The sequence below is a fragment of the Kogia breviceps genome, chromosome 14 (assembly GCF_026419965.1).
Source record: "Kogia breviceps isolate mKogBre1 chromosome 14, mKogBre1 haplotype 1, whole genome shotgun sequence".
Lineage (NCBI taxonomy): Eukaryota > Metazoa > Chordata > Mammalia > Artiodactyla > Physeteridae > Kogia > Kogia breviceps.
In genome coordinates, this window is record NC_081323.1 from 69,823,694 (window position 1) to 69,849,411 (window position 25,718).

The 25,718-nt window shown below is 38.8% G+C and overlaps 2 protein-coding genes across 5 annotated transcripts in view; one reads left to right on the top strand and one right to left on the bottom strand.

Annotated features, from left to right (window-relative positions):
- The window catches only part of METTL9 (methyltransferase 9, His-X-His N1(pi)-histidine), a 46,781-nt gene extending 23,643 nt beyond the window's left edge, over positions 1-23,138 (top strand). For 2 of the 4 annotated variants that reach the window (XM_067014074.1, XM_059037022.2), the window contains exons 4-5: positions 290-474; positions 20,886-23,138. In XM_067014074.1, the coding sequence (XP_066870175.1) occupies positions 290-474; positions 20,886-21,091 (391 nt within the window). In that variant the 3' untranslated portion in view covers positions 21,092-23,138. The remainder of the gene's footprint in view (positions 1-289; positions 475-20,885) is intronic. The other 2 variants (XM_067014075.1, XM_059037023.2) reach the window with 1 other exon arrangement.
- Positions 7,545-18,604, bottom strand: IGSF6 (immunoglobulin superfamily member 6). The gene is made up of 6 exons (XM_067014076.1): positions 18,527-18,604; positions 14,244-14,600; positions 12,080-12,186; positions 11,369-11,416; positions 10,932-11,012; positions 7,545-9,387 (listed from the first exon to the last, which is right to left on the bottom strand). The coding sequence occupies exons 1-6, from the start codon at positions 18,591-18,593 to the stop codon at positions 9,379-9,381; spliced, it is 669 nt and encodes a 222-aa protein (XP_066870177.1). The 5' UTR covers positions 18,594-18,604; the 3' UTR covers positions 7,545-9,378.
- Positions 23,139-25,718: the final 2,580 nt, after the last annotated feature.

A 25,718-nucleotide genomic window follows, 5' to 3' on the forward strand; every position in this document is an offset into this window, starting at 1 on the left:
ATTAACTGGTGTTCAAGAATTGGATGCCCCAGTTTCATAACCATTTTTATCATCTTATATCTTCATACTTATTAAACATACTAGTTCTTATAAAGGAAATTTTGCATGTTTTGAGATTTGGAAATAGGAGAATTGCTCAATTTAAAGAAATATGGTTGTTTACTTTTGTATGGCCATTTTATTATTGCAAATATACTTTGATTTAGAAGACAAAATTAAAGTCTTTACTGGCATCTAAGTATTTTTAAAGATGTCTTTAAGAGGGTTTGTATCTTTCTGATTTTTCCAGAGTGCTGGGTATAAATGAATGGCAGAATACAGGGTTCCAGTATGATGTCATCAGCTGCTTGAATTTGCTGGACCGCTGTGATCAGCCCCTGACTTTGTTAAAAGATATCAGAAGTGTCTTGGAGCCAACTAGAGGCAGGGTCATCCTTGCTCTGGTCTTACCTTTTCATCCCTATGTGGAAAACGGTAAGTGTGGTCACCCACTTACCAGCCTGTTATCCAGAATTGGTGTTTATTGGTATTTGTGATTCTGTGCTGTGCACAATTAGACATGGACTGGTATTTCTCAGAATAGCCTGGAATTTAACAGAGTACAGTTAACGCATGTAAAATACCACCTTGGTTAATGTTCGTCGTAATGTGGATTTTATAGAACCCTAGTACTCCCTTTGCAGTGGTAAGAATTAATACTCAGATGGATCTGCCTGCTCAAGATTGAAAGCCTAAAATGCTTTTAAATGGAGCCTTAACGACTAATTTATTAGCTTGTGAGCTGAGTCAAGCAATAAATGATGCCTTTTAATCTACCTGAATATACCTGCCAAATGTTACAGCTGTTTCGTCTTTTACATCTCTTGTCCCAGACTCTAATAATGATAAATGCTGTTGTTATCCATTTTTTCCTTTTGAAGACCATTTGTGTCCCGGCATGTATCATTTCTTTGACCTTTGGTTTTTTGATTGCATGGTCTTCCTCTTCAGCCATACTGAATGAAGAATATCTCAGAAGAAATGGTTTGATTTCATATTGCTTCATATTTACTTTTGGCCAGAGACATTCATTCATACTTGGTTTTAGCTTATGTGGTTTGCATTTTAGATCATGTTGAAAGTTATGACTTTAAACCTCTTTTGAACTTTTCATAAGTTATTTTACAGTAATGTAAAAATTATTTATTATATAAGTAATACATGTTAATATTTTTAAATCTTTACTTTTTCTCTTTTACTGCCTTGTTCGGCTTTGGGTTCAAAAACTCTAAGAGCTTGTAGACATTTTTAAGAAATCCATTAGTGTTTTGTAAGCATCATAGTTATCAAATACCTGTGAAAATCTGTGTCTTAAGGAATAACACTGAAGTTTGCTTATAACTGGATTTGTGTTTCCATTCACTTGCTCCTTCTTTTCTTCTTGTTCTTATTTTTTCTCCCTCAGGTCTTAGTCCCTTCTGATTTAATGCTTGTCTTAACGTTTGCCAAATGGTTTTAGGTTTGTGTTGATGGTGGGGAAAATGGAGAATTCATTAGACATAGGAGGGTGGGAAGGAGAATAGATAGAATAGATGTCCCCTCCCCCATCTAACTTCTCCATTTTCACATTCCTGTGTTGAATCCTTTTGTCATGGTAAAGAAAAAAAACTGCTTTAATGTGTGAGTGCCCATATAGCGCGTATATGTGTTGTATAGGGGAAAACCTGGTAAATGTTGTCCTTGATAATGTAGCAGCCTGACCTTGTTTCAGGGCTGTGCCCTGTGTAACTAAACCTCGGCTCCATCTCACTGCATTGCGGTCACTAGTCATCAGGTTGTAAGGTCCAGGCTTCCTGTGTCCTGTTGGGCAACCACACGATGGAACTTCAGTGCTACTTCCTGGCATAGCAGGAGGTGGAAGAGCAAGGGAAAAAAACATCAATCTAACCATGAATTTTATTTCCTTGTGTTTCTGACACTAAAAATTGAAAAGAAGTTAGACTGGACAAGAGAGCAGTCTCTAGTAAGGCCTGAAAACAAGCTCCTTGATTGTGGTTGCACAGTTGCCTGTTGAATCCAAGGAGTCTGGTGTGTGACACATAGCAAACCTGAGACGCAGAGCCTTGTTGCTGTGGGTGACCTTTAGTGACCTATAAGTTTTGTAGACTGCTCGTGGCACTCTATTATTGCTTCCTTTCTCTAAGTCACTAATCAGATCCTGATGATTTCCATGTGACACTGTGTGAAGACCCGGGAGGTGCAAAGTGATCTTGCTGTGAGTTCATGTATATGGGGCTGGTTTAAGGATATGTGAGTGTACTTTTCACACTTGGCTCAACTTATTTTTTAACAAAAGCAGTTTTAGATGAAATGATTACTTGTGTAATTTTTTTGATTTGTCTTGAAGTTGAACCACAGCAATTTTGTTGCTTAGGTTAATTTAGGGAAAAAAGGCAAAATGTATCTTTCTAATTTCAGTTTGTTTGGTTTACTGACCCAATTCTGGTTGTGGGTTATTAAATCTAGTGAGAATTGTTTTAAACATCAAAAAGGGGCAAAGTATGTAATCAAGAAAAGGAGACTTATTTTGCAAAAATGAAAATTTAGTGATGTTTAACTTTTCAAAATTGTAATTTTTATGAAAAGGTAATTCATGGTAAAAAAAAGTTCAAGCAGCTTGCAAGAGAGTATAAAATGAGGTTTCTTATCCACTCATTACACAATCTTGTTCAGGTTTCTTGAATAGTTTTCTAAAGATAGTCTATGCAAATATGTGTGAACACGAAAAAATTGATTCTATAATTAAAGCTCATTATAAATAGTCTCATTGCCCTTTTCCACTTAAGTATGTCTAGGAAATTATTCCTTACTAGCACGTAAGTATCTACATCCTTGTCTACCTGTAAGCAGTGGTGTGCTGGAGCTGGTTTTACTGGCTCAGGAGAGCTGATTGTTATCTTGGAAGGAATTTAGTGAACTGGTTGTCAAACTCAGCCATTATTGAAATTTACCTCAATGGGAGTACTTACACCATGGAAATTGGCAAACTCTTACAAATAGTCTCTCCCTTCTCCTAGCTGATTGGTAAACCTTCACCAGCACACTGCTGGGCATTTGGTAACTTTACTAGAGGAGGCCTCTGTTGACTTATTACTTTTAGATACCAGCAGTTTGCTTTATAAATATTTACAAGTGAAATGAACATTCTTAGGCAATTCTTTCGCACACCTGTAAGTAGGTATCAGGATGTTTTCTGCTTTAAGAAACAGAAGGAGCAACTAAAAGTAGCTTTTAAAACTGAAGAGTTTATTTTGGAAAAGTGATTCCAAGGTTGGTTAATTCAGTGATCAAAGTGTCCACCGAAGTTCAGAACTTGCTTTCATTTCTTCATCTTCGGTGTGTTGACATTCCCTCTGCAATTACAAAATGGCTGATGCAGCGCCAAGCATCATGTGTAGGCATGACAGAGTCTTGGAAAGAAAGAGGCATTTTCTCCCATACTTTTTTTTTTTTTCTAAAGTGATGGAAACCTTTTCCAGAAATCTCCCTGGCACATCACACTTTTTCCCATCGGCAAGGATGGGGGCACGTGCCCTGCCCAACCAGCAACTGGCAGGCAGGTTAGGACAGCTGTGATGCAGGTCTGGGGAGGGAGTCTACCCTGAGCACATTTACACTGTGAGACTGAGCTTGCAGTGAAGGTGGGAGGGATACTCTTATGCCACAGAATATCTTTATCATTTAAAATGTGTTTACTGAGTGATGCTGGAGATAAATGAGCGAAAAACATAGAAATATCCTTGTCCTCATGGAGCTTATGTTCTAATGAGGAAGACAGACCGTAAACAAATGGCATGTTGTTGGTGATAAATGTTATGGAGAAAAATAAACATTGAAGCAAAACAGGGGCTTCTTGGAATTGGGGGTTGGGTTTGGGCGCTATAATTTTAAAGAGGGTGCTCAGGGAAGGGCCTCTCTTCAAGGGTGATGTAGGGAAAAGGCTGAAGGAAGTAAGGTTTATGGTTATCTGGATGATACATTTCTAGGAGTGGAACTGCTTGTTAAAGGGTGTGCTTCCAAATAGCTACACTGTGATCCTAACACCATTTATTGAGTAATCATCTTTTCCCCAATGCTTTGAAATGCCACCTAAAATCATAGACTAAAGTCCTATAATGTGTTTGGTTCTGTTCTCTTAAGATTTATCCTTCTATATGTGTGCCAATACCAAACTACTTTAATTACTGTAGCTTTACCATACTTGTTAGTATCATAGCACTAGTCTTTCTTAATCAGTTTCTCTTAGATTTTTCTTGGCCTATTTATTTAACAGATCAACTTTAGCACTAACTTGCCTAGTTCCCCTATATTATATTTATCGGTTAATTTAGGGAGTATTGAGTCTTCTTAGCTAATAATAGGATGTCTTTCAATTTATTCAGTTATGTTCATTAGTAACAAAATTTTCTTCATAAAGGTTCTGCACAAGTTTTGTTAGATTTATTCTAATGGTGTGTGTGTGAGATTTTATAAATAGGAATTTTTCTTCCTTCATGGTTAAAAAAATAAAAAATTTTTCCAGCTTTATATAATTGACAAACATTTTTTGTATTTAAGGTGTTCAACATGATTTAGTATACGTATACATTGTGAAATGATTACTGCAGTCAAGTTAATTAGCATATCCATTACCTCACATAGTTACATTGTGTGTGTGTGTGTGATGAGAACACTTAAGATCTATTCTTTTAGCAAATTTAAAGTATACAGTTCAGTATTATCAACTGTAGTCACCAGGCGGTACCTTAGGTCCCCAGAACTTACTCATCTTATAACTGAAAGTTTTTATCTTCTGACCAACATCTTCTTATTTCCCCCACCCACCAGCTCTTGGCAGCCAACACTCTCTTCTCTGGTTCTGCAAGTTTGACTTGTTTCAATTCCACATATAAGTGAGATCATATAGTATTTGTCCTTCTGTGTCTAGTTTATTTCACTTGGCATAATGTCCTACAGGTGCATCCATGTTGTCTCAGATGGCTCTCCCATCATATTTTAGAGCGGGTATTGTGCATACACAGACAAGCAATTGTTTTGTGTGTGTGTGTGTGTGTGTGTGTGTGTACCAGTTTTGTAACCATTTACCTTATTGGATTATTTTAGTGTGTCCAATAGTTTTCAGCATTGATTCTCTTGGGGTTTTTAAAATACATTTATAGCATCTGCAGCTGGTTTTAATACTTCCTTCTCATTTTTAGACTTTTTTTTTTTTGGTGCAAGTGAATTTGTCGTTATTTCCAGAAAATGTTAAAGAAAAAAATGGTGGAAATTTTTGCTTTGTTTTTTACCTTAATGAAAAAATACTTTAAATATGATTCTGTCTTTTGGCTTGAGATTGCTGTTTGGCTTGAGATACATATTTTTTAAAAAATCCTATTTTATTAAGAGCTTAAAAAAAAATCAGGAATCAATGTTGAATTTGCCACCTGTGTTTTCAACATCTATAGAGATAGGGTTTTTTCTCCATTGACTTATTAAATTAATAGTACTTTTCTAATACATATCCACTCTTGCATCTCTGGGCTGAGGCAGAATAGTCTTGTATGCACCACTAGATTGTATTTACAAAAACTCTAAATAAAAATATTAGCATTAATATTATTGAAAAATGATGGTCTGATCTGATCTTTTATTTGGAGGATGTTATCTTTGTCATGTTTTGGTATCAATGTTCTGCTGGTTTTGTAAAAAATAATTTCTAAGTTCTTTCTAATGCTCTGGAACAGTTTAAATAGCGTTCTGGTTATCCGCTTTTGGAAATTTGGTAGAATTCTCCTGTGAAACCAGCTAAGCCTGTGGGTTTTGAGAGGTAGCCACTGGCAACTTTCTCACTTTCTTTCAGGGTCATATTGTTCAGATTAAATTAGACATGTTAAGTCTTAAAGTTCCCATCAGTCTAAATAGAAATAAGCAAGACTCTGGCCAGACTGCTTTGTTGAAAGAGCATGGGCTTTGAGGGCCGACCTGTTTTGAAATAGGGGTCAGCGCTTATTACCTGAGCCTCTCATTAAGCTTAGTGTTTCATCTGTAAAAATGGGGCTAATACCTACCTTGAGGTTTGTTGTGAAGATTAAATAACATAATTTACAGGATAGTGCCCGACCTTGTCTATCTCAGTGTTGGTATTTGATACATGTTAGATTTTTTTCATTCCATCCTATTCCGTTACTTTGCTTTTATTTGTAGCTTCATTGATCAGATTTGTTCACAGTTCTTCACTTTGAAGTATTTGTCAATGTTTTTGCATTTTAACTTGGTCTCAGAATCCGTACCTTTTACATTGGTTTATGTGACTCGACTCCACAGACACTTAACTATATGCCTATTAGCCCAGGGCTTCAAACTCTCTCAGGTCTTATATAGTAGAGAGAAAGAAATGACTTACTCTGAAAATCTCGTTTACACCTTTTGGTATATGGGTTTAAGTGCTCTTGTCTAGAGGGTAGGGTGTGTAGACACTAGAACCATGTCTGTCCATTTTCATCTTCAAGTTGTTTTAATATTATTTTCTTTTCATTGTCTTGGGAAATATAAATCGAAACAGAAAGCTAGGGCTCCCCTGGTGGCGCAGTGGTTGAGAGTCCGCCTGCCGATGCAGGGAACGCAGGTTCGTACCCCCCGGTCCGGAAGGATCCCACGTGCTGCGGAGCGGCTGGGCGCGTGAGCCATGGCCGCTGAGCCTGCGAGTCCGGAGCCTGTGCTCCGCAACGGGAGAGGCCACAACAGTGAGAGGCCCGCGTACCCCAAAACAAAAACAAAAAACAATGTTACATAAACAAAGCTATAGCTTAATCCTTTCCAGTGAAAATTCTGGATGCTCAGATAGCAGGAAAATTAATGTTAGGGATTCAGTGAACAGTCCTTATGAAGAGGGGTGAGGATCCGTGGCTAGGGAGTGAAGTCTGCTTCATATCTCAGTTGAAATGCTGAAAAAATATTTTTCTATAGAAACATCATTCAGTTGCATTCATATAAAGGCATTTAAGAGCCTACTATGTACCAGGCAGTGCTAGGCAGTAGAAATAAAAAGAAATGAGACATGTGCTTCTAGTTTTAAAATACTTACAGAATAGTTCAGAAGATGTAAACAGACAATGGCAGGATAGTCTGTTAAGAGACATGACAAAGTACTATCGATTTAGAGAAGGAAAGATCCATTAACTGCTAGGGAAGTTTTCGTGTAGGTAACATTTGACCTGTTTGTATCTGTGGAGCATTTTACCAGGCAGAGGGAATGGCATGTGCAGAAAGAAGCATGAAGATGTGAACAAGGTGGGGTTCACAGGTGAGGACAAGTTCAGTGAGACCCAAGGACAGCATGCAAAAGAGGCCTTTGGTTGCATAATAGTATAGCACTCAATAGATATTGTTGGCTACATGGATGGAAAAAAGAATGAATATTATATATACATCAGGTGCTCATATATGACCTCAGGGAATATAACTACTTGGAAAAGTGTATTCCAAATTTTAGCTTAAAAATCAGTCTTTGAAACACAGTCTTTGTTTGTATTGACAAAGATTTAATCTGAATCAGATATGAATTTGTCTTAGGGATTTTGTTTCCTTGTTAGTTACACAAAGAACAGCATATTTTCAGCCCTGAAAGTACCAAGTAATGACTCTCAGAAATGAAAAGGAAATGATCGAATCCAACACTTCTTCTATTCACCTAGATGGTGTTAGTGGTTGCCTTTTTTGCCATCTGGTTTAGAAGTTCCTTTATTTCAGCCAGGCCAGTGGTCTCAAAGTGGTGGCAGTACACAAGACAATTTATTTTGGGATATAGGAAGAAAATATTAACATTTTTATTTATATTACTTTTAATGCCCATTGTTTAATTTCTATTTTTGTGTATACACATATACACACATAAGTGTATATGCATACACTATATAAATCACACACATGCACTCACTTGTATATACATCCTACACACAAATAAAATGAGGTTATGTGCTCCCCTCTCTCCCCTTTCCATTTTTCCTGGCACATGTGATTAGAAAGGTTAGAGATTACTGATTTAAACCATTAGTACAAAACGCTTTCAAGGGATCTTAAAATATTCTAAAATTTGATCTGGGTTTTAAAAATAAGAATACATCTCATTTTATACCAGCTTAAGAGAAGCACTTTAATGAAATAAACATAATAGATTGTAATTCATGTTTAGTAATGAACATATACTTGTAGGTACTTTAAATAGATTTTTTTTACACAGACGTAACTTTCAGAGAACAATTCATAACGTGTTTTCTTAGTGAGATGGTAATGAGTGCCATAAACATCCTTGCTCTATACCCAGTCCCTTACCTAACATTTCCCTCCTAAGTTGGTTAAAAATCAACAATGCAATGTACAATACAAAACTATATACTTAGTATGATCCCAGCTATGTATAAAGTATAGGTGTGTATGTGTGTGCACATATGTACATTTGTGTGTTTGTGTGTGTAATACAATGACTTATTAAAAGAGAAAAAAAATCAGTATTGCAAGGGCATTGTCAGGAACAGTGCATTGCCGAATCCTTCCCTGGTGCTGTTGTTTGGCACGAGACTGACATCTAGAGTCCGATGTGGCTTATTTGTTCTGAGTTTTTTTCTGGTTGAACCTTCTGCCCTGGATTTTCTGTATTTTAGTTATTGTATTCTTACTCTGTATTCTGTTCTGGTCTCACTTTTTGTTGGTAGCATGATGTAAGTTATTTTGCATACCCTGGTAGGAAAATGTGCACTATACCGTTGCCCCATTGCAATACCAGAGGAAATATTTTTTGCTACAAAATACTTTTCAAGATGATTTTTTCTAACTCAAATTTTGCCACTCTCCTTCCTCCCTCCATCCTCCTTCCCTGCCAACTTAGTCTAATTGGCCCATCACTTCTACACACCGTAAAGACAATTCTTCCACACAAGACTGAGGCACATGGTGTGACTTCAAATCTTCTTCAGGGTAACAGTCATCATGTGGTGCACCTCATATGTTGAATGAAACAAATATAGGATATATGCTATAATTGAGAGTTTTTGAAGATGTTTGACTGCTTAGAATTCTCCTAGCAAATTAGGAAAGTATTTTTCAGTTGCATTTTGTTGGGTTTTAGTATTGTGATAATTACTCTTAGTAATAGTTTCCTTGTACTCTGGCATCCTTCTTGTAGCCAGTTGACTTTTCTGTTTACTATAAATTGTTTTTTTAAAAAACCCTGATCAGTGTATGTCCATTAACACTTCCATAACTTCTGGAGTTGGATTTTCAGTGACTTAATTGAAAATCAGAAGATTTCTGTGGTCTTTCATAGTTAGAAAGTGCTCTTCTATTTTCATAAGTGTTGTCTTACTCCTGCTGCAATAGTAAATAATAAGCCATATTTTAAGTTATGTAACCGATAACGCCACACTACAAGCAACATATAAATTACAGTGCCATCTTGCATTCTGGGTCCTAAATACCCTTCCAGTAACCTTAAAGGTCCAGTTACCATTTTCCCTTTATTTGGAGTAAGATGTGGGAACTGAAGAATAATTTTCTTGTTCAGATGCCATTGTCAAAGCCCTGGCTTAGAGCTTTAAAATTCCTACTTCCAGGCCTGTCTTCAGGACATTTAACTTGGTCTCTTTGCTGAAAAAGATGCCCCAGCATCAGTAAGAAAAGAGTATGAGCAGGCATTTATAATTATTCAGAGTGACATCATAGGTAATTAGACCACTTCTTTATGTATTTGTATATACATTGAAGGATGAAGTGACTACGTAGATGATATTCTTTCCTGGATGAAAATCCTTTTCAGAAATCGGATTTTAAAAAACGCACCTCAGGGGGCTTCCCTGGTGGTGGAGTGGTCAAGAATCCTCCTGCCAATGCAGGGGACACAGGTTCGAGCCTTGGTCTGGGAAGATCCCACATGTCGCGGAGCAACTAAGCCCGTGCGCCGTAACTACTGAGCCTGCACTCTAGAGCCCACGAACCACAACTACAGAGCCTGCGTGCCGCAACTACTGAAGCCTGTGTGCCTAGAGCCCATGCTCCGCAACAAGAGAAGCCACCCAATGAGAAGCCCGTGCATCACCACGAAGAGTAGCCCCCGCTCGCCGCAGCTAGAGAAAGCCCGTGTGCAGCAACAAAGACCCCGCGCAGCAACAGACCCCGTGCAGCCAAAAATAAATAAATTAAAAGCAAAACAAAGCAAAAAACCCCACCACACCTCATATCAAAATTCTGTTTCATTTGACCTCATGGCTGCTGTTTAAGAGGAAAATATCTTTACTAGTATATAAGTTCATTATTTTGTATACATTAAATCTGAGCAGTTTGATCATGCATCATGGAAACGATCTGCTCTACTGGCTCTAAAACAATGTCTTGTTTGAAAAACCTGTTTATATAGGACTGTAAAGAAACTATCAGAATGTATTGTAGTCAATATAGATATATTCTTCCTATGACTACAGCCCCAAAGACTGAAAAAAAACCTCATTTCTTATTTTTATTAGCTGTATCTTTTTTAATGTGAACAAGTAAGTTTTCTGTATAATTTGATCCACAAATGTTTGCAGCATCTACTTAATGCTTACTACTGCGTGCAAGATACAGTACAAAGTAGCTTTCAACCCACAAAAGCATCCTTGCCTGTACTGAAAACATTGCCTGTATCCAATGTGTTTCTGAAAGATTTCATGTCACTAAGATGCCAGCCTGGTGTCTATTGAATATTGTATCAGATGACCTTTGTTATGTATTTATCGAAACAAGTTCTATATAAAAATGCCTTTTGTGAAAGTCCTCTTTCAGACGTTTGTAAAGGAAAACTTGATTATCGATAGGTTGTTGGCAGCCTAGTTTTTTTTAGTTAAACATGCTTTATATCTTTTTTGATATTTTACACTTACAGGTTGTTGGCTTGTTTCCATGTGTCTCTTATTATATAGTTCTTGAGCAATTTCCTGAAAAATACGCCGAACACTCTTTTTCTAAAAATACAAATAAGAAAAAAATGTATCTCTCTCATGACTAAAAGCAATGATTATTGCACGTCATCTGAGCCTTTTCTTTCTTTTTTGCCACCAGTCTCAGAAGCTACCCCACCCAACACATCTATAGCTACAGTTAACTCTTGTATTTTGAGTATAGTAAGTAGAATTTATGACTGAGAACTATCAATTTAGCACATATGTTACAACTTGAGATTATCATTTTTCTCAACAACAGGAAACAGTATCTGTGGTTGCAAGTTGTTCTGTGATGATGTTCTGAGTTTCTTAAATTATTTTGGATTTGAAGTAGTTACAACCACAATTCAAAAGATATTTTACAAGCATTGGTCTACCTTTTGTGAATCTTCTGTTTCTTTCTTTCTTAGAGTGTTAGATTTTGACTGTCAAGAAGAAAAGGAGAATCTTATAAGACACTTTATGTACTCAAAACAGTTGTGGCAGACATCTTATACCATAATAAGGTTAAACTAACTTAATATTTAAATAGTAATGCAGTAAGAGTTAATAATTTTCATGTCATTTCTGAGATGCTTTATTAATAAAATAGCTCAAAATGATATTGATTGTAGGATTTATAGTAATCCTAATATAACATATACGTACCCCCTCTTGTAGCATGTGAATAACCAGAAGATAGTCTTTCTCAAAATCTTTAGGCCTTTTAAAGATATTTAAAGGCAGTTTCTAATCTCTTTTAACCTTTTTTTGCTCTTAAAGATTGTTCTTAGACCTTTCATACCTCCCCCACCAGCAGAAAGTAGCATGTGTATGATGGTTATAAAGAAGGGTCTCTTATTCCCATATTACTGGGTTTTAAAAAGAAAACCCTGTAAATTGTGTACTCTGGTTAATAATTTCAGGGATGAAAATTTTTGCTTTCTTCTATAGACCTCTTCTGCAGGTGGTATTTCCTGCAAATGCAAAGGAAGATATTAATTAGATGAGCTATTTCTGAGGCTCCCAACATGTGGAGAGATGGAAATTATTTCCTTATGATAACATTCAAGGCCATAGCGACACCTAATGCAAGAAATCTGACTTACTTTGGTGAGGACGATGAAGAACACGAATACACCAGTCAAGTAGATAGAGAGCAGTGATAAGAGGGCCGTCAGGAGACTCCACAGTTCCTTGCTGAGAACCTTCGTCTCTTTGTTAATTACAGATACCGGAAGAACCACAGTCACTATTCGAGCATATTATTGCAAATATATGTATAAAGTATAATCGAAACTACATGTTAGAGGTGAAACATGAACTTATTCTATTTGGTTATTCGTATAAAAATCTATTCAGGGTCTCTTGATTCAGAAAGTACTCAAGTATATGATATTATATTAAAGCCAGTTCATTAGTTATTTAAATGTATTATGCCCAACATGTTATTCATTTTTAAAACTTAAAATTTTTAAAAATTCAATTAATTACTTGTCATAATGCTAAGAATCACTTTTTATATAAAGTTTTGCTTAAAGTTAGATAAACATTAAGGGTTTGTTCAAGGGTGTTTAAAGTTTCTTTTAGTAGATATGATGTATAAGTGTCACCAAGACTCTGTTTATGGAGTTAAGATACTTTCCCACGTGTATTTATAACCTTGAACTGTTTAGTACTCATAGCTGAACAGTGCAGTTCTCTAAGAACCTGAGAAGGCCGTACATTGAGATTTTAGTGCTCACTGCATGCTTAAAAGACAGGCATTGTTATATGTGCCCCTTATTTCTAGTAAAGTTCTGGAAGTGGAATTATTGAATCCGTTTGCACATTCTGAATTTCTCCCTCCTTGCAGGAAGTGTCCTGTGCCCTAGGTAGTGATGAAGTAACACACCATGTCTTCAAGTACCTGAGTATTTGAAATACAAAATCCATTTAGATTTACAATTGTTATCTGAATAGCTTGTACTTTTCAACTAAATATCCCATAGATGCTTATCCTGTGAACTCAGTTTATACAACATACATTTTTCTTATGAAACTAACAAATCAGCCATATCTGTAAAACTTAAAAAAAAAAAAGTTTCAAGTGTGAAATGAGGAGCTCTGTAGAAAAGGAAATTGCCATGTCTATCTTAGTGGTACTTTGATTCCTGCTCCTCAAGAAGAATGTTTCTTCGCATAAGCTTGCAGGTTTGAAACCTTCATGTCTTTACAAACCATTTTTCTTCTGCCTAATATTGTTTATAGAAGACGAATGCATGCAGTGAGATATACAGATCTCCAGAGCTGTTGTGTGTTTGTTTTAATATCTATAGCTAATATTTATTGAGCACTTGCTATGAGCCAGGCACCATTAAAAGTGCTTTATGTGCATTAACGCATTTATAATTTACCTTACAGGTGAGAATAAACTAAGGTTAAATGACAGTGGAATATCAACAGTCCATTAGAGCACCAAAGCAGGGATTAAAATACAGGCCGATCTGGGCTCTCAAAGTCCAGTTATAAACCAAAAGGCTGGTTAGTTTGACTTTACGTTTTAATGATCTCAGTGCTCATCGTACCAGAGTTTCTTTAAAGGGGAGAGGTCTGAAAAAAAGCACGGAGTTAACTGCCCTTCTCTTCCTTCCCCCAGAATCATGTGAAGCTTTTCCTGTGAAATTTCTTAATTTCTTAATTTATAGAAGTTAGCTAGGCTCAGTGTCCTCACTTGCATGAGGAAGTTGTCATGGATTTTAGTAAATCTCAAGAAGCCAGAGCCACACCGACCTTTTTTCTGTTCATTATCTATGCAGAAGGGGTAGGGTCAGGGATCCCCCAGTGGCTTCACCTAAAATGTGTTTATTCTCCATAATGCATATTTTTTTTTCTGGGTCCAATTTATTGATCGCTTAACACTTCTCCAGTGTTTTGTTCTAGATGGTGCAATACCAGACTAGATACTGACAAGGCTGTCAGTTAATCATCCCATTTCAATCAGCGTAACATACAAAAGGAGGACATAGTTGGTCAGCCTTTGCCAGTGAAGTCTGGACATGGAAAGAGAATATAGCGCCCACATAACCCTGACTCTGTGTCTGCGGAGGCCGGGAGATGGTGTCGGAGGAGTTCTTGAATCCAAACTTCACGTTAGCTTGTGTGCATGTCACGCTCTTCACTGGCTCGGGTACTAAGTTATCAAATTTACCTCATAATCTCTGCAAATAAGTGTTGTGATGCATTTCGGGGGTAGAGCAGAATGCAGTGTTTGGGAATAAAGTCTCGACTAACCTCTTACCACCAGCACAGTCCCTCCTCCCGTCCGCTTAGCTTTCGGTTCCTTTGAACTGGGAAAGGCTATTCCACAGATGTAGATTGCACTGTCATTGGAAGTCAGCCTGTTTACAGTGAGGGAAACTTGGTTTTGTGCCAGATTCACAAGTGTGAATTTGTCTGTCTCATTTCTGCATCCATCCAAGCACAGGTTCTCGGGCTGGAGAGCGCCATAGCGAAACCACAGGCTTGTTGGTTGCTCTGCAGGGCACCCCTCTGTGGAGAAGGAGCACTGCATGGTCACAGCCTTTTGAGTGTAGTCCACTTCAAGGGAAGGTAGTTGAACCACTGAGACGGTACAGTTGCTCACAGCACCTGCAGGAGGAAGCAGGTGAGCCTGCTTAGTGGGCCTCTCACCTCCCTTCGTGCTTCGGTTTTATTGACATTTTGGGGTGAAGAATCATTGAAAGCCATTGCTTTCTTTTTCTTCCCTCACTCCAAGCACAGACAAGACTGTAAAAGTAGACACTGGTGCCAGTATTTTATAATAAATATAAATGGGGTATAACCTTTAAAAATTGTGAGGTTGTACACCTGTAACTTATATAACATTGTACATCAACTTTACTTCAATTAAAAAAATTCGGGGCTTCCCTGGTGGTGCAGTGGTTGAGAATCTGCCTGCCAATGCAGGGGACACGGGTTCGAGCCCTGGTCTGGGAGGATCCCACATGCCGCGGAGCAACTAGCCCCGTGAGCCACAACTACTGAGCCTGCGCGTCTGGAGCCTGTGCTCCGCGACAAGAGAGGCTGCAATAGTGAGAGGCCCGCGCACCGCGATGAAGAGTGGCCCCCCGCTTGCCACAGCTAGAGAAAGCCCTCGCACAGAAACAAAGACCCAACACAGCAAAAATAAATAAATAAAAAATTAATAAACTCCTACCCCCAACATCTTTAAAAAAAAAATTTGAGACAAAAAAAAAAAAAAGTAGACACTGGTATTCCTCACTTTTCCTAACTCTCCGAGTTTCCTAACCTCAGCCTGCTGTTGTGCAGTGATGTCTGGTACTTGAGGGCAGCCCCAGAGAGGTCCCGGGAATCTGCATTATCATGAGTGGAGGTGACAGCAGATCCAGAGTCAGAAGTTCGGGGTCCACATGTACACTTGTGGTGTGTGTACAAGCTTTCCTTTGACCTCCCTATGCAGATCACGTACTCTCTCAGGGCCCGTTTCCTCATCTGTAATCCCTGGCCTCACAGGAGTGTTGTATTCAATGTGGTAAATAGGCATCAAAGCTCTTCATGCAAATGTCACGCCCACTGATTGAGCACATGGGCAGTAGGGATTTTGGGGGGGGCCTTGTGGCAGTTGTGATTGCTAGGAATTCATGACAATTTACAATTGTTCTTTTATGAGTCTAGTTGTCCCAGTGGGAAATATTATAAAAGGTAAGATGTACATCTGGGAAAATGTAGCCCTGGCTTAGCCTACAATGTCTTTGATTACTGAGCAGAGAGGCCTAATGAGCGGGCCGTGCCACAGCCCAGCAAATTGGATTTCCTCCTGGCACTTGTACATTGCTTTGTAGTCTCTTGTAGCTTTCGTCTATTTGATGAGAGTATAGCTCATGGAGCACACACTTTAGGTCAAATCCTAGCTCTGCCAGTTCCTAGTTCTCTGGTCTGTTTCCTCATTAGCAAAATGGGGATAGTATTGTGCACCTCATGAGTTTAGCGGGAAGTTTAAGTGAGGCCATCGATGCATAAGGAGTATTTACTTACCTAAGTCTTAGTAAGTATTTAATAAAAGGTAGCTACTTCTGCTGCCACCATTATTCCATTAATGGGCAGTGTCATATGCCCATTTTAGAGATAATTGTGGACATCTCAGCAGTGTGTTAGCAGGGCCGGGATTAGATACCCAGTCCAGTGCTCTCTCCACCACGTCCTGCTGCTTTCATGTCATAGAGGTTGGGTCCCTACTTTAGCCTTCTGTCTAATCCCAGGCATGTGAAGCTGGAAAGCCGTCTGGTGTTTATAAATGGGAAGACCTCCCCTCAACCCTTTTGGGATCAAGGGGGAGGCTCTATGTGAAATAGTATTGGTTGAGACAAATTGGAATTTTTGCATGTTTTTAGTCTGACTTTGCCTGGTTATATGTTTCCATGTGGTCTTATTTGTCTGACTTTGTCCTTTGCTACTGTAAACGAAATTGAAAAGTAATCCAAGTGGTCTGATGTAAGTTTGAGACGAGCTTTTTGACACCTAACACTTTTGTTATAGGTCCTGACCCATAACAGAAGAATTAAAACTAGAATCATGGTATCTGTGATGCAAATCTGTTCTCACCATGTTTTTTTTGTTTGTTTGTTTTTGTTTTTGTTGGTACGCGGGCCTCTCACTGTCGTGGCCTCTCCCGTTGCGGAGCACAGGCTCCGGACGTGCAGGCTCAGCGGCCATGGCTAACGGGCCCAGCCGCTCCGCGGCATGTGGGATCTTCCCGGACCGGGGCACGAACCCGTGTCCCCTGCATCGGCAGGTGGACTCCCAACCACTGCGCCACCAGGGAAGCCCCTCACCATGTTTTAATTTTAGTATTTGTACAATTGAAGATGAGCTGGGAGCTTTTTAGCAACCTGATAAACGTAAACCAGATGAGAGGGTAAAGTCACTTGGAGAAGACCAGGCTTCCTACTTCTTCAGCTGAGGGACTTAGCTTCACTCCTAAGTCTGATAACTATAAGCACAGGTCTCCTACCTAGACTCAGTCACCTTAGAAATAAAGAAACGCTTTACGAGGTATAGTGATCATTGTGTATGGAAACTTGAAATGGAAGTGGGCCTACCAGAGCCACAAAGTTACCCAGCAGTGTCCCAGCGTCAGGTCCTCTGTCACATAGAGTTTTTAACAGGGAAGCTGCCTTTTAACATTTTTCTTGGAGAGCTAGTGCTCCAGGGTAAAATAAATATTTTCAACTCTGGAGTTTCGTATCTCCGCTCATTTCCGACTACTGCCTGAGAAGGGAGAAAACCAGTTGCAGTGGTTTCCTGTGAGGGCGCAGACTGTGAGGACACTGCTGCCCCCTCCCCCACGCCTGCGAAGCAATTGTAGTGAGAAAAGGGAAGTTTGGATGATATGTCACACTGCAGCCCACTCCTGTGAAAAACTTCTCTTTAAGCACTCCCACATTCTGTAGGGTTTTTTTTTTAAAAATACAGTACCCTCTGAAAAGGTTGAAAATTTATCTTCTTAGTGGAGGGAATAAAAAAAGATTACTATTTTTGAAGACCACTCTAGAAAATACGTAGAAAATTAATTTTTTGACACTTTCTTAAAAAAGCCTTTTTGGAAAATTTCGAACATATGCAGAAGTAGTCGACCAGCACAGTAACTTCTGTGCCATCACCTGACTTCAACCCAATGTTGTTTCAGCTCTTCTGCCTGCTTGCTCCTTCACCCCTGTGTTATTTTAAGGCAAATTCCAGATATTTATCTGCACATCTTTCAAAATATATCTTTAAAAGATAAGCATTCTTCTTTAAAATAATACTAATTAAAATATATTAAAACTAATATATACATATTAGGGACAAAAAGACTATTACTGAAAGTAGAAGCAAAAAAATCACCCATAGTCCTTTCACCACCCCCACCAAAATCACTGTTACCATTTTAATATATTTCTTGACAGATGAGAAAAAAATAATTTTAAGAGCTTTTGCTCCCTTTCCTGCCCTATGACCCAAACTTTGTGGGCAAATCTGAGATTATTAGATTTATTAGAACTATGGTGAGATTATTAGAACTGTGATGTAGGAAACTCTTTCATAGAGAAAAAGACAGGTGTAGGCATCCATATATTATAAGATGATGATTCTTCAAGGAAGGAGCCATTGCAGTTTTTTTAAATGACAAGTACTTTATAGAAATTGAGCTTTTCTGAAGCACTGTTCTTTAAAAATATTCAAGGATTGTTTAGTGCAGAGTGAGTTCGCCTGTATGGGAACTGAATTGTTGATTACTAACTTGTGATTTTATGAATATTTTCAACCCTTTGTTTGGTGAGGTGCTTTTCTCTAAAGCTGCATAATAGCAAAGGAAATTTTCAGTGTTAATATGAAATTTTTTCTCAGCTATTCTTTTATTACCTGTTTCTCTGAGAAAAAAAGGAAGTTTATCACCAATTTCCATAATGTTATACATTTAAAAATTAATCTGTAGGGGCTTAAAATATAAATGAATTAGGCGAAAAGTAGCAATTGATTTAAATAAAATGGAGGGAAAAATAAAAGAACCTTACCGACATGAAATAGAATCAGATTGAGTTCCAGACCGAGAATGATTTTGCCTCTGTTCACAGTCTCCATTTCTGTGTGTATGTGTGACGTGGTTGGTAGGATTGTATATTTGAAGAGAGTTGGCTTTTTTTTTTTTTTTTAAAGAAAGGAAGAACCAAAGAGAGGAACTCTTATTAAGGAACCATAATCGGGAACTTTTAAAAATTGTGTAAAGCTTGTTTGTAATCCAGTTTCACCATTTAAAGTTGAGATTTTAGCTTAGAGTACATTTCTAAATGTTCACACGTTCACATTTTTCTTGGATTTTACAAATCCTCGAAAGTGTTAGATGTTTTGAGTGAGATTTTGATTTACATGTGGTGCATATTCCCAGGATGTATTGTTTGACGGATAATTCGTACTTTAAATTTCTAGAGCAGTTCAGTCTCTGGTCTTGGGGCATCTAATTTGTGCTTAGCGCTGGGCCAGTAACTTCTGGAAATGGAGGAGAAGCGGAAGGAAGTGTCTTCACATAGAGACGAGAGAAAAATTAGTGAACAGTACATCAGAGTACAGCGAAGAAATAAGTCGCGTGCCATTAACTAGTTGTGCCCCAGTTTTGTGTGACCCCTTTTATTGTGCTGTGAAACGAATGTGTGGAATCTCTGTCATCCCTGGCCCCTTGGGGGCTCCGTCAGTCAGGCTCTTTGTAAGCAACAGAAAATGACTTGGGCTGACTTAAGCAAAGGGAAATTTATTGAAAGAATTTGGGGTAGCTCAGCGAGTCACTGGGAGGACTGGAGAATCGTGTATGGGGGTCTACACACAAGACACATGCCCCCAAACATACTATAAAACGGATCCAAAGAGCACACTGGTGCCGCCAAGCGCTAGATGCTGCGGCTGGACCAAAGCCTGTCTGTAGTGCTGCTCAGCACTGCCCCAGCTGCCTGCGCTTGGTCTCAGGCCACTGCGCTGCCTCCCCAGAGAACCAGCCCCATGTCCCCGCTTCTCTGGGTCACCAGCTCCTCCTTCCAGGTCTCAGGCGAGTGTTTCTGAGCTGAGGTCGTGTGCCAGTGCCTTAGCTGCAAGAAAGGCAGGGAAAGCTGCTTCCCCAGGCTTTGTCTGCCACCAGGAAGAGGGCGCTGGGCCCCCGGAAAGAGCGAAGACTCTTCCCACTGGGCTGTGTGTACTCTTGGCACCTGTTGATTATATTTTGTCATTTACGGAAAGTTATTCTCAGTCTGAATTTAGTAACACTTTTAGTATTAGTGTGTGTTTTTTCCATCATCATAGCACCTAAAAGCACCCCCACATTTATATATACTACTCTGTGTGTGTGTGTGTGTGTGTGTGTGTGTGTGTGTCTGTCTGTCTGTCTGTCTGTGTCTGTGTCTGTAGTCAGTGCTTGGTATGTGTGTGAACTTGAAGACCTTTTCTAGCCCCCCAGTACCTGGGCATCTGATGCTCATGGGTTTGGAAATGACTAACATAACATAGACTTCAGTCACTATTCCAAGAAGTGCTGGATTGATTCATCCATTCTAGTGTGTTAACCTCTCTGGTTTTGGAGCTTAACTTTTATGAAATTGTTCTGAAAAGTTAGAGAGTGGATTGACCTCCCTTGAAAAACATATAGAATTGGGCTTCCCTGGTGGCGCAGTGGTTGAGAATCCGCCTGCCGATGCAGGGGACACGGGTTCGTGCCCCGGTCCGGGAAGATCCCACATGCCGCGGAGCGGCTGGGCCCGTGAGCCATGGCCGCTGAGCCTGCGTGTCCGGAGCCTGTGCTCCGCAATGGGAGAGGCCACAACAGTGAGAGGCCCGCAAAAAAAAAAAAAAAAAAAAAAAAAATATGGAATGACCTGTTTTTATAAATTAAAACCCCTCATTAGGCTCTTTTTATTTTCAGCCTGATAAACCTCTCTAGTTAATATGTTGCATAATTTTACTACACTAGCGGCATTTTCTAGCATTTATCCAAAACCGTCTTTCAAATTTTAAGTGTTACTCTCTGCTTCAATATTCCAGTATTTAATCAGCAGTTTTCCAAGCCTATTAATCATTACACACCAGTCAGTCTGAGGGAGGGTGACGTCCAAAACTGTCAGAGAAAATAGTAGCGTGGGCTTTGGGTCCAGTTAAACCAGGGATTACGTTTCTGCCCCAGTGTTCATTAACCTTGTAGGCTGGGGCATGTTCTTCAGTTCTCCTAAGTCTGCACTTCCTCTCTTTGTCCTACTGCTGGGTCACCTGGGAGATAATTCATCAAAGCACCCAGTGCTTGGCACATACCAAGTCCTTAGCAAATATTGTTCTTCCCCTCTTCCCTCTTTAACTTGTTTGTTCAAGAATTTAACTTAATGTTTTTATTTGTTTTAGTAGGTGGCAAGTGGGATAAACCATCAGAAATTTTGGAAATCAAGGGACAGAATTGGGAAGAACAAGTGAATAGTCTGCCTGAAGTTTTCAGAAAAGCTGGTTTTGTTATCGAAGCTTTCACTAGACTGCCATACCTGTGTGAAGGTGACATGTATAATGACTACTACGTTCTGGATGACGCTGTCTTTGTTCTCAAACCAGTATAAACACGTGGAGGTTGACCTCTTCACCGTCCACCCCAGGAATGTATGCTCCGGAAGAGGGTCTGCGTTCTCAATTATGTGAAGGGAGGACCTTTGGGGACTGCCATTCTAAATATCATGTAGGAACTTTAAAAGCCAAAATACTAATTATTTCTTTGTAGTGTGTAAAAGGAATGTTTTTAAAAAACAAAAACCCAACTCTTTGAGGATTTTTATTAACTCTTTACTCAGTAATGCAGGTCACACTCCGATTATGGAAGATATTTTTTATACTTAATTGCAGTAGGGGCTCATTCCCAGGCAAAGCAATAGTCATGACTTCACATGGAACCAATAAATATGGATTGTTTTTAATAAAATGAAGACTGGCAATAAAGCTGTCCATCCAGTTGCAAATATTGGTTATAGGATATAGCCACTGATACTCTTTCATGTTTAGAAATTCTATCATTATTCAAGAAAATGTTTTTAATCATGCTAATAAACTTTTTTGGAGATGACTTTGGCATCATGTTTGAGTTAATATAAGGCTTCCCTAGCATCTTTCATTGCTTTGGCTTCAGGGGTACCCAAATAGTGGCAGTTTGTGAAGGATGCAGTCGACTGGAATGTGCGGGGAAGGAAGGCTTGAGACGGAGGTGGGGTGCTTACTGCAAGGTGTGGTGAACACAGGCAACCCAGACGAACCCTCAGAACAACCTCATTCAGATACAGTACTTCGGGGACCACTCTCTCTCCCTAACTCATGTTGTTTTTGGAAATGCGGAGCACTGGATTCTGACTTTGTGGTAGCTTCTGTCGTACATTCAGAATTTTGTTTTTTCTGGACAGTCTCAGGTTCTCAGCATTGAAACATTCAGTTTTGTCTTCTGACAAAAGTGCAACCTAAAAATGTTTTAATTCAGCTTCTTACTCTGTACTTGTATACCTCTTTCCCAGAACTCGGCTCTTTCAAAATCCTTAACTGAGTTTATCGAAATCCTTAACTGAGTTTAGAGTTTGCCAAGAGTGTGGTTTGAGGAAATCGTGTCAGACTCATGCATTCTAGAATCAGCAAGTGCCTCCAACTATATATCCAGAAATGTTGCAATGAGGAACTCATTAGCAAGATCAATAACCATTATGGATGTTACAAAGAGCAGAGCACTTAACCCAGAATCTAAAATCTCAGTAATAACAGAGATGCCAATTTGAGATCGTGGCTATTAACAATATGTCATTCTCACAACTTTATTTCTTTTGTCAACCAGGTGTTTCATTAAATATTCTCATTTATATGCTCATAGAAGTTATCAGATCAACACATTTACTGCAACACCTGGGTATAAAGGAGAATTAAATCCTTGAGAAGAATGGCTTTATTATTCATTGAGAACAGCATTCCCACGTCCTCACACCAATATCTTCCACTGTTATTGTGTAGTCATAAGAGTTGGGTTATGTGATTTATGCGAAAGTGTTATTGGTGTGTTCTAATGCTTTTTTCCAGGAATTCAAATAAGTGAAGTGCAAATACTTAGCACCTTAGATTGTAAAAATAGAGGAAATGAGTAAACTTAATGTAGTTCTTGTATAGTTGAGTTTTGCTTCTTTATAAACTGTCATCATCACGGGTTGCTATTTAGACTGCCAAACAAGAGTGCAAGAGTGATGGATGTTCAAAGAGGCAGGCTGCTCCAAAGTGTTTCATAACCTGGAAATCCAGAATGAATTTGAGAGTCTGTTTGAAAAACACACACCTCATTCTTTAGCCCCCAGATCAGAGAAAGCACATACATTAATTTATTTCAAAGGTAAAAATACTTTCTCAAAATCTGAGGTTCTCTGAAAGCCAGCTTCTCAAAAGTGTGGGTTTTTTTGGTGAAAATTTAAACCAGCAAATCCGCTCACATTTCATGCCTGGTCTTGAAAGTCTTGATGGTGTGTCACCATTCCACTAGATGGCAGTGTTGCTTACTGAGTGTCAATGGCTGTTTTTTTCCCTAAATGGAGTCATGTTTTTTCTTTTTTTCTCCCCAAAGTACAATAAACTGCCTTCTTGTCTACACCATTCCTGTGTAAGTGCTTCATATCAAGTTAAGGTTGTACTAGAGGAATTAAGAAGAGCTCTATTTGTGGTCAAAGCAAGCTAACCAGTTGACCTTAAAGGTCACAGAGAAAGGAAATGCAAGCTGCACCTGTGAGTCAAAGCTCTTTGCACCTGCAGTTGTAAGCCCCTTGAGTGTTTAGACTACTGATTTCAGGGAAGGGAAGGGAAGAAGACACAATAGCCTTAGTCATTTCTCCCTTGTGAAGAGTTGTTAAGAGAGACAGTATATTTTCTACCCTTCTCAGTGTCACATCAGTTTTTACACAGTTGACCTTTAACAGAAAAGAAGCTGGGCGGGGAAATAAAGTAAAACTTAGCCGTTTTCAAGTTGTCTTTCTGAGTAAAGCTTTGTTTTACTTAGTTCTGAGTACAGTATTTAAATAGACTCATAATGAAGCAAGATGCTTTCATCAGTTGCTTCCCGCTGCTTGGTTACTGATAAAAGTATTTCATGATCTTTTTTCTCTAAAAGCTACAGCACCTTCAACAGGGGCTTCTAGTGGCTAAAGTAACCTACTATGTTTGTGCAGATGCCTAAGTACCCCCCAAATGAGCCTGTACCCAATGCACCCATGTTGCCGCCGGAAGCTGGTGGACTGAGCCAGGGTTGTCCAGGCTGAGTTGTGCTGCCTGGGAGTCCACTGAGCACAACACTGAGCTCGTAGTTGACTTGAAACAGCCAGGATGCTCGCTGCTAAGTCACAACTTACCAAAGATAGAAAATCATGAATTGGCAGAAGGAAGTTCACACTGTGTCCATGCTAAGATCTAAGTGAAAAAATGCACCCAGGGTCATTAAGGAAATATTACTGCAATATAAAATTCAACAGCCTGCCTTTTTGCAATTAGTGGATGATGAGACAATAGCTGGGCAACAGTGAACAGCACAAGAAAAACAATTTCATATCTACCGTAGCTATCTATATAGGCGTTCATATGTTTTGCTGCTTACCTTTATCAATTCTAATATATTTGTATTGTCTTTGTCTTCTATGTAGGAGTTGATTCTAACTTCTTTTTAGTTGTCACTTGCTTTTTAAAATTTTATTTTAAAATGAACTTTTATTTTGGAATTATGTTCGAGAGTTCCTGTATACCCTTAACCCCCTAACGTTATCTTGCGTAGCAACCACGGTATGTTTGTCTAAACTAAGAAATTAACATCGGTACAGTGCTATTAAGTAAGCGACTGACTATTGCACTTTTGCCCATTTTTCCATTAATGACCTTTTTTCTGTTCTAGGAGCCAATTCAGCATCACATTTAGTTGCTTACTTTTTAAATTGTTAGTGTTTACTGACACTACCATTATTTATCTTTTCCTTCCAATTTTTTATTGTAAAAATCACATGAAATTTACCATCTTAACCATTTTTAGGTGTTCAGTTCAGTGGTATTCCGTACATTCATTTTGTGCAACCATCACCACTATCCATTTTTAATCTTTTCATTTTGCAAAACCGAAACTCTGTACCCATTAAACACTAACTCCCCATTCCCTCTTTGCCCCCAGCCCCTGGCCATCACTGTTCTACTTTCTATGAATTTGGCTATTCTAGGTAACTCATATAAGTAGAATCATACAACATTTATCCTTTTGTGACTGGCATATTTCACTTAGCACAATGACCTCAAGGTTCATCCATATGGTAGCATGTGTCAGAATTTCTTCCCTTTTTTGGGGGGGGGGCTGTGCTGCACGGCATGTGGGATCTTAGTTCCCCAACCAGGGATCAAACCCACAGTGCCTGCAGTGGAAGCATGGAGTATTAACTGCTGGACCACCAGGGAAGTCCCCCTTCCCTTTTTAAAGTTGAATAATATTCCATTGTATGTATTTTGCTTATCCATTCATCTGTCAATGGACACCTGGGTTACTTCCCCCTTTTTGTTATTGAGAATAATAACAAAATGCTGCTATGAACATGGGTGTACAAATAATCTGTTTGAGTCACTGTTTTCACTTCTTTCGGGTATATACCCAGAAGTGGAGTTGCTGGATCAGATGGTAATTCTATGTTTATTTTTTGAGGAATTGCCGTATTGTTTTCCACAGTGGCTGCACCATTTTACATTCCCACCAACAGTGCACAAGGGTTCCAATTTCTCCATATCCTCCCTAACACTTGTAATTTTGTATTTGTCTTGATAGTAGCCATTCAGTGGATATGAGGTGGTATCTAGTGGTTTTGCATTTCCTTGATGATTTGTTTTTATAGTACAATTTGTACAGCATTGGGTTTCATTTACTAGTAACTTGCACTTTATAGCTTGCTATCTATATTGATATCAATGAATTGGAATCAGTGTCCACTGATACCAAAGTACTTCTTTTTAGTTATGAAATTTCATACTTTTGGAAAATTAGGAGAATATTATTACATAACTAGAACTTAAGATTTCCCTCTGGATTTTAGAGTCAATATGCTGTATTCACATGAATTAAAAACGAGTGTATTTTTGATGCAAAGCCATTAAAAAATTACTTTCAATAAGTGTAAAATGAAAAGTAAAGATCCCCTTTCTCCACCCCCAAATAAA